Source organism: Amphiprion ocellaris, chromosome 18 (genome assembly GCF_022539595.1).
Source record: "Amphiprion ocellaris isolate individual 3 ecotype Okinawa chromosome 18, ASM2253959v1, whole genome shotgun sequence".
Lineage (NCBI taxonomy): Eukaryota > Metazoa > Chordata > Actinopteri > Pomacentridae > Amphiprion > Amphiprion ocellaris.
In genome coordinates this window covers 7,595,647-7,607,358 of record NC_072783.1, presented here as the reverse complement: position 1 = coordinate 7,607,358, position 11,712 = coordinate 7,595,647, and the positions used below count along the sequence as shown (strand labels likewise).

Genomic DNA, 11,712 nt, shown 5'->3' with positions numbered 1-11,712 from the left:
AGCAGGGAGCCTCATTGACCAATCAGAAGAGGATTCACTCAGTTTTGATCTCAGTTTTGATATCAGTTTATTTGCAGTCTGGTCGACTGATAATTTCTCTACTTGGTGACGAATAAACGCAGCAAAAATAAATAAAATAAAACATAAAACGATGAGTTTAATGCTGCGTTCATGTCTTCAGAGAAAACAGACAAATTCACGTAAAAATACACATAAAAATCAGATATCTGATATAATTTCCTTTATTCTACAGCTAATAACATACAGAATGACGTTTATTTGATTTACTATTATTGATTATTCTGATATTTTATAAACATATACACATATTTTGCATGTATATGACATTTACTTATTTCTGTTACTTATTTTTTTAAGTATAAGTTATATTTTAATTTACATTAAATAAGCTGAATTTCTGATGAAGTTTGTTGAGCTGCAACAAAATAAAGAAAATTAATCGATCAGTCAGTTTAGTTCCTTTTAAAAAGTAAAAAAGCCAAATATTTAATGGATTTAAGGTTATCAAATACACGAAATTATTGGATTTTCTTTGTTTTATGTTTTAATAAACTCAAGATCTTTGGATTTTTGGACAATCAGTCAGAAAATTTTGGAGAATTTGATGCTTTTTCATCGTTTTAGATGTTTTATAGAACAAATAATAGACTGAAAAAAAATAGTTGAAATATTCATCAGAACAAAAATACACAAACTAGGCTGTTTTTCACAGTCAAAAAGTGAAATTTGATTTTTTTCGCAAATTTTATTGCCAATGTTCTGTGATTTTTAAGAAAATAGTTGGTTTTTTTTACATTAGATGTAGAAATGTAACTCTGTGTGTTTAGATTATTTAAATTTTATCTTTTGTTGTGAGGAACTCTGTAAAATCTGATTAAATAAAACCTTTAACATGTTTGATGATGAAGAAGATGAAGGGTTATCTGAGAAAAATAAATCTGATTACAGAAAAATAATTCTTATAAATTAAAGTAGAATAAATCTATGAGGACAAACGTGCAGAATTTTTGTCTCTTTTTTTTAAAAATAAAACCTGAACTCTCATTTGTTGTCATTTCTTAAAACCTGCATGAAGTTTTCACTGGACATGAAACATGAACGCAGCATTAATGCAAATAAAACCAAAAGAAAAAACTGATTTTCATGACAAAAACACAAAATAAACACAAATCAAACTCAGCATTTGGGACATTTCATTAAAGTGCATTTTCTGATTCTTTACAAGCTCAATATTCAGAGTTAACAACAACAACATTAATAATAATAATAATAATTACAGTCGCTACATTTTGTACAGTTTAAATAAGAGTTAGCTCAGCGACGTAAAAGTTATTGCACAAAAAAAAATACAACAAATGAAACCCAGCGGCAGGAAGTGTGTCAACATACAGTACCGCTAGTTCAAGTTTTAACATGACGGAGTACAGCAGTGCGAAGTATTACACATCTCAGTACTGCAGAGATGTGACCAGTGAGTACAATAATCTGAATATTTCAGGTGGAACTGTGGAGACACGACATGACGGATATTAAACGTTCATTTAAATACAGCGGAAATAAGAAGCAGCTTCATGTGGAAACTCGACTTTCACCTGCGAAACGTCGACACGTCTGTAAATTCTCAAATAAAATCTGCGATCACTGAGGCGTTACTGACCTTCAATTAATTCAAAAAGCCTTTATTTCTCATTCTCTCTGTTTTTAGAAGTAGATTTTATCCAGATTTGTTAACAGAGCTCCTTGTTTAATTTGCTGTTTCGTCAGAATCAACACCTCTTCCATGTTTACTTTTAGTTTTTACTCATTTCTATGACGAACATTTCCACAAAATCAATGAATAAAGGTGCAAAGATTCTGCAGAGTTCAGAAAATCTAAATTTTTAAACACCTTTATGTGCTTTTAAAAGGTTTTAAAACCTAGAAAGACCTTTAAAAACACTTGCAGACACAACTCTGTTCTTCACTGTCAGGACTATGCCTTCACTATGGTAGTCCTGGTCGGGTTCATAGCAAACATAGAGGACCAACACATTTATCTTGATCTCATCTGACCAAAGAATGTTCTCCAACATTCATCAGGCTTCTTTTCATGTAGTTTAGGAAAGTTTCATCTGGAAGTTTTGTGATGAAAAGTAAATAAAGGTGTTTTTTTGGGGCTTTCCTCCAAAGAAAAAGAAATACAGATTTTCTTCGATAACCTTTGTGTTTGGAGCGGTTTTAAACGTCTTTAGCCCCTTTTCGACCAAAGAGCACCAGGTGCTAGGTTGGTTCAAAGTTGAGAGCCAGTGCTTTTTTGGTTCAAATCTCGTGCTGCCCCAGAACGGGTTTGTGTTTCCACTCAAGGAGCAAAGTTGGAGCTGCGTCATTGCGCCACCACAAAACGTGTGTACGTACTGCGTACGTAGCCGTTCAACAGCGTTCACGCCGTACGGAAACCCACACAACAACAATGGAGGACTTCATTGGAGTGGTGTTCATGGCTTTGCTAGTGTGTCTCGCCATCGCTGAACAGCAAAACCTTCTGTTAGGGGTTACCCATCGGCGTCGCCGTTCCAATGCCCAGCGATCACGTTTGAGAAGAAAGGTAATTATCAAAGACGTTTGGATACTTAACAGTAAACGTGCTAGCGTTAGCTTAGCTACTTAGCTTCGACTACGCTTGCATTGATTACTTAGCTGTTAAACACGCGCAATAAGTTGATGATCATATCTATGTTTATCTTTTTAGATGTTTTTAGATGTCACCCCGCCCTCTGCCCGTGACGTGCTCGGCTCTCAACTCTGGCCACCTCTGGCCCAGCAACGAGTTGGTGCCCGAAACAGCCCCAGTTTTTGGAGCCCGGAGCCGCAGCTCCGGTGGTGGAAAGACTAAAAAACGGCACCAAGTCGGGCGCCGGCTCCGACTCCGAACGGGCTCCACCCCGGTCGAAAAGGGGGTTTTATGTGTTTTCTAAAGGTCTTAAAAAGTGTTGAAAATCTGGAATTTAATCGATAACATCTAGAAGATCACAAGCTCAGAATGGACAAGTCAGTAAATTAAAAATGATGGAATTCTTGATCGATCTTTGATCAAAATTTTTCTCACATTATTCTAGATAAAGCACAGTTTTGTAGATAAAAAATTTCAGGTTTTCAACACCTTTTAAGGTCTTCTTCTGACCTGCGGACACCTAAGGTCACATCATCCTCACATCTCTGCTAAAAACACTTCATATTTTAAATAAATTTAGTGTTTTTGTTCACTAATCACGGCCTATTTTCCTCTAATTTGCTGCTTTCCTTTCATTGCTGTGAAAGAGGCGTTTAAAACCACTGGCAGATGCTCATACAGCTCCATAGACTCCGTTCTTCATAGTCCTGCCTTCACTGTGGTAGCACTGATCAGGCTACCGTCTACAAAAATCAACACTTTCTGCACATGTATTTCAGAATAAAAGCCTTACACTGGTTAAAGCCTGGCTTTTACTGTGAAACAGACACAGAGAGGCTTTATTCATTTGGATGAATCATTCATTTCCCATGTTGGTTGTATTGTTTGCTGGTTGTATGATCTTTCTGATGGTCTTTGACATTTTCTGCATCGAGAGTTTGCATTACAAGCTTTTTGTTAGAATATAAAGAGTTAAAAGTTTGAATTTTTGTGTCTGCAAGTTAGAAGTAATCAAGAACATGACAAAGTAGACAAGATTTGGGATACTTCTGTGAAAAAGACTCACTTGTTCCTATGGAAATGTACATTATGATGAATTTAAAATCATAAATTCAGAGTTTTAACTGGGTTTTCTTTGTTTTTGTCAGCCGTAACCTCGACATGATGCGCTTTCATTTGAGAACTTACAGAACATGATCTCTGAGTGACCAGTTTAACTCCAACATCTGGTAAATATCTAAATAATAAACGGACATCATGGTCACTTCTGAACTGAAACTTGGCAACAGAAGCAGAATCTACCAGAAATAAGACACGGATCAGCTGAGGACAGATGTGCAGCTTCCATCCAGATGTTAAACCTCAGAAACTCTCACAGGCCGTCAGAGGAAACAAACTGAAGTTCAGGAGCTAAATTCTCAAACAACAGCAGCAGCAGCAGTTTTATTGATGTTTTAACCCGAAGACGAAGCCCGGAGGGTAAAAAGAGTCGAGGTTCAACAAAAATCAGACTTTGAGCCGTTGTCAGATTGTTTTCTGATAAAAAACGTCAAACGTTTGCTGCTTCCAGCCGCTCAGACGTTCAGATTCAGTCGGTTTCTTTGGGATTGTTGGACAAAATCAGGACAGTTTGAGCTTCAAAACCTTCAAAACATGTGAACAGGTGAGTTTCAATGGAGAAAACAGCTGAATTTACAAAAAAATGCACAGAAAAATCTAATATCTGACATAATTTTCAGCTAATAACATGTAGAATGGCTGTTATTTGATTTAATATTGATTTTTCAGATGTTATGAGCACATTCATGTATGGTGCATGCATACGACAGTTAATCATTTCTGTTATTTATTTTTTACCATAAATTACATTTTAATTTACATGAAATAGGTGGAATTTCTTATACAGTTTGTCTGCAACAAAATAAAGAAAATTAATCGATCAGTCAGTTCAATTCTTTCCTAAACCCAAAAAAAATCCAAATATTTAATGGATATAAGGTTCTGAAATACACAAAATTATTAGATTTTCTGTGTTTTATGTTTTAGTAAACTGAAGATCTTTTGATTTTTGGACAATCTGTTGACAAATTTTGGAGAATTTGATGTTTTTTCACTGTTTAGATGTTTTATAGAACAAATCATGATCTGAATAGAAAAAAATTGTTGAGAGATTCATCAAAATGAACAAAATACACAAACAAGGCTGTTTTTCACAGTCCAAAAGTGAAATTTGATGGTTTTTTTGTTCATTTTCTGTGATTCTTAAGGAATTTCTAATGTTTTTTTTCTCCATTAGATGCATACATTTAATTCAGTGTCTATATTCTTTTATTTTTAGCTTTTGTTGTGAGGAACTCTGTAAAATCAGACTTAAAAAAACCTTCAATATGTTTGATGATAAAGAAGATGAAGGTTTATATGATAAATAACTGATCATGTGAGAATTACTAGATTCTTTGTTTTACATTTTAGTAAACTCAAGACCTTTGGATTTTCGGACAATCTGTTGGAAAATTTTGGAGAATTTGATAATTTTTCCATTGTTTTTGATGTTTTATAGAAAAAAATTTGAAAGATTTGTCAAAATGAACAAAAATACACAAACTAGGTTGTTTTTCAGTCAAAACGTTAAATTTGATGGGGTTTTTTGTTAATTTTCTGTGATTTTTAAATAATTTAGAATGGGTTTTTTTCTCCATTAGATGCATAAATTTAATTCTGTGTTCACATCCGCTCAGGAATTTTGTGAAATCAGATTAAATATAAACTTTAATGTGTTTGATATGAAAGCAGACGGAGGTTTATCTGATAAATAACTGATAAATCTGCAGATCACAGCCCATTTTCTGCATCCTACCGACTCTTTAAGCTCCACTTTGTTTCTCTTTATGCAGGAAATGTTTGTATTTATGTAAATTTGGGCTCCAGGTGTCGAATCAGAACATAATGAAATATAATAGATTCAATTCCACAGAAGATGCTCTGGTTGTTTGAGCTCAGAATTCAAACTCAGAGTAAAAAATGACCCAATGAAGGGAAAATACAGCAGTTTCCTCGACTCTACAGTAAAAACTGGAATTTCTAGGCTCTGAATTCGTTCACGAGGAAACCAGAACTGATCATTAATAATTTATAGATTCATATTGTTGAACAGAAGCAGCTTGTTCTCTCAGAATTCAGGTTAAATATTAAACTTTGGTTTCTTTCCTGGGAACTACTTTTGCCGGAAGTTCTCCCAAAATCTCATCCTAGTCCAGATAAATCCACGCAGAATCAGATTTAACGTCGTGTTTCATCAGCAGAGGTTTTAATTGGCCGCTGGGAGGCAGATCAGCGGCTTTTTCTCTCCGTCTTTAAGATGAATCGACCTTCGGGTTTCACTGAGAACATTCTCCTGAAAATCCAGAGAAAGCTGCAGCTAAGACGCCGTTAATCTGACGGAGTTTCCTCTGATGACGTTCATTAACTGGACGAGATGAACGAGCAGAAAACTGCAGCTTTAAACGGCAGAAATCTGGCAGTAACGGCTCAGAAATACTCAGAAATGCAGGTTATTTACTGCAGAATAAACTTAAAAACACTTCTAAAAGTGAAAGTACTCAAAAATGGATTATAATTACGGATGCATCCATGTGTGAGGAGCATTTTTAGTGGAATTTTTATCATAATTTCTTCATAAAGTGTCATTTAATCTGCAAAAACCTCCAATTTTATAGATTTTATACATTGAGGGTTCAGAAAATTACAAGATTTCACCAGAAATCAGCAAGAATGATGATTTCAGAAAGACTTCAGAGTAAATTTGCTGCAAAATATGTTCTTTTTGCTTTTTTTACGACAGATTTCTTAGTTAATTTTGGAAAATCTTCAAATCTTCTGCCTGAATCATCTCTGACTGCAGCTGAAAAGCGTCTGCGTGAGGCTCAGACCAACAGATTCATCTCTAATGGAGAGAAAACGAGGGACACAGCAGCTTTCAAGGTAAAATCCCCACGGTGATGTCGCCACCGGCTGCGTTGCCGTGGCAACCGCCTCCCATCCACAGCACCTGAGCGGTACCTGACGCTGCCGAGGGGAGACGGAAAAATCAGAGGGTTGAAAGAGAAATTCAATATTTCCCAAAAGTTTGTCCTGTTTTTTGTTTCTGAGTTCAAGTTTGAATTTTAAAACGTCTGTTTCAGTTTGTTTGAAGGATTTATTTCATACTGTTATGAAAATTATTGTATTTTATGATGAAATGCTCTCATTCGTTGTAATACGATACAACTGTGTGGCGTATAACTCATATGAAGCTGCGCTCAGTAATTTTCCTTGAAGTGCTCTGAAGAGGAACCAAGTCCTCAAGCAGTAAACTACAGATAACAGACCAAGATGTGGAACTCATGCTGATGTGGATGTAGAAAAGCTACGCTGTTTCTCGCCTTTGTCAGTCACTCGTTCAGACTGGGTTCTGTTCATGTTGATTCCTTGCCGTAAGTAAAACTTTGCTTTGACTTAAGAGACGACTGTTGCCAAGACCCGTCTGGCTCAGACTGGGTCTTGGCAATGGTCGTCGGGATACAAATAGCACTGACCACATCTCACAGAGGTTAAGCTGAGGCAACATCAACCACCACCAGAACTGAAGGAGCCTCTTGGATGAGAGGTGAAACGTCTTCAAGGAACCTTCTTAAAGTCCAGTTGGATTGAATTAAACAATTTTGGATAACTATGACCTGGATGAATGAGAAACTACACAGACATCTGACTAAGAGTGTATTTTGGCCTATGGATGTTATCAGGGCTGGACTCTGATCAAACATGTAAAGTTTCAGGCAGATTGGAGCATGTACAGGCTAGTAATGCAGCACTTCCTGTTTTGTGGCGAAACATCCAAAATGGTTGCATTCTGCTGGTCGCCATTTCCACGCCCTCAGACTTTTCCGGAGCATTTTAATAACTTTTGATCACCCATGCCTGGTGTACATCCTGACCAAATTTCAGCTCTCTCAGAGTTACCCTGTTTGAGTTTATAGCTTTTGAAAATGTCCAAAAAAGACACAAAATCGTCCAAAATATGACAGATAATTCAAAATGGCTGACTTCCTGTTGGGTTTTGGGTAATGGTGCAAGAGGCTTTTTTGTGCATCCTGACGAGTTACATATGCGTACCGAATTTCGTAGCTGCAGGTGAAACGTGGTTCAGGGGCTGAATTTTCATAATATTACTACGTGGTGCTTGGAGCCTAATTAAAGCTGCTGGTAATTCTGAGATGACTGATGATTATTTCACTTTTTACTAACCCTCTTTTAAGCCTTTAAGATGTCCAAGAAGTTGTAAAAAAATCAAAATGAGATTTAATCGTCTTATTTTGTCCAACAAATCCAACATTGTTCCATTTGAAAGCTAAATGTATACCTGGAACCTCTTACAGTAAAACCTGCCGCCTGTGAGCTTTCTGATCTTAAAGTTTCCAGATTTCCACCAAACTGTCCTCAGCTGCATGAAATGTGGAACTAAGCCAAGCTGGTTTTGCATATTTCCCACCTCCAGTGTGTTTCTGGGGCTTGAACCTGCGACTTTCGTTGCATATTTTGTTGCATATACTACCGTGGAAGCGAGCAGCGCCGACAGACTCGCCGATGAGGAATGGTTGAGGAACTTTAGCTTCTAGCGGGTTGATTTTCCTGCAGAAACGTTCCTTAAGTGTGGAGATGATTCTGCGTATTTCAACCTCAGATGTGACGTCCGGCATTCAGAGCGGCGATAAAAGCTAAAATGTCAGTTTTTGTTGGAGGAAGAGACACTTAAACGGGTGAAGGTTGGAGCTGAAATATTTGAATGTTTTCTGAGATTTAAAGTGTTTCCAGCCTTCAGTCCAGGTTAAAGCCTCAGGATGCTTCAGACTAACAGCTTAGTATGAAAACGCTGCATTTTTGTGTGTTTTTGTGTAAAGTTGTCAGTTTCTGAAAGGTTGTTGGATGGAAAAGTGGTTTTAGATGCAATCAGAGGATTGAAAGAGCAGCAATGATGCACGACAAAATGTCCGTAAACTCATAAATAAATGAACTCATCATGCAGAGAGGAATCTGTCAGTCTCTTTGTGGTTGTCTTGTGTCTCTGTGGTTGTTTTAACTATTTTTGTGGTGATGTTGCGTCTCTTTATCGTGACTTTTTGTCTCCGTGGCTGTTTTTGTCTCTCTATAGTCATTTTGTGTCGTTTTTTTGTCTCTTCAGGTTGTTTTGCATCTCTGCGATAGTTTTGTGGTTGTTTTATGTCTCTTTATCCTAATTGTGTGTCTCGTTTTTGTGTCTCTTTGTGGTTGTTTTGCATCTCTTTGTCGTCATCTTGTGTCTTGTGGTTGTTTTGCGTTACTTTGTGGTTGTTTGGCATCTCTTTGTCGTCATTTTGTGTCTCTTTGTGATTGTTTTGCATCTCTCGGTGGTTGTTTTGTGTCTCTGTGGTCGTTTTGTGTCTCTTTGTGGTTGCTTTGTGTGTAAATTTTATCTGTAAAGAAAATGTCATAGACTTGTATGAAACAAGCTGCTGTCTGAAGCATCCTGAGATCTTTAACCTGAATCACTGCTGAAAAGCTGCAGTTTAACCACCTGTGGAGGCTTTAACGAAAACAAAGTCGCAGATTTTAACAGAAGCGACGTGAAAAAAAACTCTCAGATTCTGGTCGCGGTTTTCGTCTTTTTGCTTCTGAATTCACAAGTACAAAACTGCAAACCGAGCAAAAGACGAAGCGTTTTCTGACCTCGGAGATGTGAGCAGATGGTTGGTTTTGGAGGTTTTCCAGCAGTGAAATCGTTTCCTAACACACAGCGAGAGACTGAAAGAAGCTTTTAAACTGTAGTTTTTCCAATAAAAGCCATCATTAATGCATCACAGCAGTGTGATTTGAACTGATTTTGGTGATGATTTATTTAACTAAGAGCGATAAATGACTTCAAATTAACGAGCCGTGATGAGTTTATGAGCAGTTATTGATTTCCAGATCAGGTATTTTAGAGAAGTGCTCCATTTAAATCACAGAAAGTGTTCACTTGGTGCTCATTAATTATTTAAAACTGCAGGCGAATGGCTTATGTGCACTTAGTGACAGATATTTTTATTTTATTTGCTTAATGTACCAATAAATTTAAATCAGGAGGCTGAATACTGCAGAGCCTGGCCGGTGTCACGTTCCCCACTTCATTTACTGTCGTAGTTTTTGCAGAGAAAGTTTGAAAATGAGGCCAAGTTTTTGCTTTTTTGAGGTTTTACAGTAAAACTCTGTCATGTTTAGCAGCCAAAACCTGAAAAATCTCAGATCAATATCCCAAAATAAAGAACCTCTAATCAATCAGTCATAAAAAGAGAGCAATCTGATGAAGTGTTTTCAAATTAAATGTAGAGATTGTTATTTTTTTCTCGATGACACCTCTCAGACTCGGCAGAAAACCTCCTCCAGTCGTTTCACATTTAGCATCAATTGGTTTTTAAACTTGTATTATGAAGCAAACTATGAGCATTAAATAAATATTCTTTGAGTTTGAGGCAGGTTTAGCGCTGGTAAACGTCGCTGCGTGTTAGGAAGGCGGCGGCTCAGTGGCTCTTTGGTTTGGGGAGGCGTGACGAGCCAGAGGTTCTGAGTTTGACCCCAGAAGAGCTGCTGGTTTCTGGGTCGCGAGGCGGCCGGGTCGCCCTCAGAGAGGCGGGGCTAGAGGAGAAGAGGCGGAGCTTTGAGGGCTGAGGGGGCAGCAGGGATCTTCCTCTTCGGTCACCTTTCTCCTGTGCTTTCCCATCATCCTCTGCTCCCGGCAGCGGCGGCGTGGGGAGTCTGTCGGCGGGGGCGTGGCGGGCTGGAGGCGGAGCTTGGGTGGGTGGCGGCGGCGTTGTCAGTGGTTCCTGGTCATCCTGATTGGAGGAGTGAAGTATCTGTGACTAAAACACAAAAAAAAGAGCTGAAAAGATGAAGCCAGGGTTCGTTTAGTTTACGGAGGATGACAGAAAAGATCATCAAAGAATAAAATACTGCAAAATAATCCAGGAAAATACACAAAAAAAACATAAAATATACATAAATGCTGTTGATGTTATACAGGATTTCAAATATTTAGCAAATTAGCTTCTATCTATATATATATATTTAGCATCAGTACTTAAATTTGTCTGATAAATTTGTAGCCTTTGTCTTATTTTTCTACTTTCTCATCGTCTGTATTTGTAAATGGGATTACGCCGGTTTTAAATATTTCTAATTTCTGCTACATTATTATCCTAATTTGTCTGTTTTTATTCTGTTGTAAAAGTTTTGTTTGCTGGTTTTATTCTGATTAGTTTAAATATTAAAATGAACAAAACAAAAAGCAAACAACTCCCTGCTGCGTTTTAGTTTCACGTCATGGCGACAGTTTGTGTTCAGCAGAGTTTGACTCCACACTAAAGCTTGAAAATCAACAACAACATTTAAAATAACATAATAATGTGATTTTCTGATCTGAAGACTATAAAACACACCATACTGATTTTCTTTCCTCCGTTTGTGTCTCTAAACTTCAAATATCGGTTCAAGATATAAATGTGAGGAAACATCAGCGGACTAATGAATTAACTATTCCATGTGTTGGAGGAGAAGGCGTCCAGCAGGAGGCTCCACTGAGTCCAGATGTGAGAACGTGGAGGTTCTCAGCAGAACAGGAAGCTGCAGGAAACATTCACTGATCAACACTGACATCTGGCGGTGGACGGTGGAACTGCAGTCTGAGTTATAGATAATGTAGGACAGGATGGAGGGATGGAGGGATGAAAGAGGGACAGAAGAAGGGATGTAGAGAAGAAGAAGGAGGAAGGAGATAGAAGAAGATCATCCTGGACCTCATGAAGGTAGATGCACCTCCACTCAGCTTACAGGTTTGTTTTCTAACTTCCAGGACGTCACAGTGAATCTTTCTTCTCCTCCAACAAACTGCTGATGCACCACAGATCCTTCAGCCCCTGGAGGTCCGTTAGATAAAGAACACGACTGCAGCATCACTTAGCTCAATTATTAAAATCAGCACAACGATGCATAAT

At 37.6% G+C, this 11,712-nt stretch overlaps 1 protein-coding gene across 4 annotated transcripts in view; it reads right to left on the bottom strand.

The window, feature by feature from the left end:
* Nucleotides 1-380: 380 nt before the first annotated feature.
* The window catches only part of ccser2b (coiled-coil serine-rich protein 2b), a 55,694-nt gene continuing 44,362 nt past the window's right edge, over nt 381-11,712 (bottom strand). For 2 of the 4 annotated variants that reach the window (XM_055004586.1, XM_055004587.1), the window contains exon 14: nt 381-10,581. In XM_055004586.1, the coding sequence (XP_054860561.1) occupies nt 10,243-10,581 (339 nt within the window). In that variant the 3' untranslated portion in view covers nt 381-10,242. The remainder of the gene's footprint in view (nt 10,582-11,712) is intronic. The other 2 variants (XM_055004588.1, XM_055004589.1) reach the window with 2 other exon arrangements.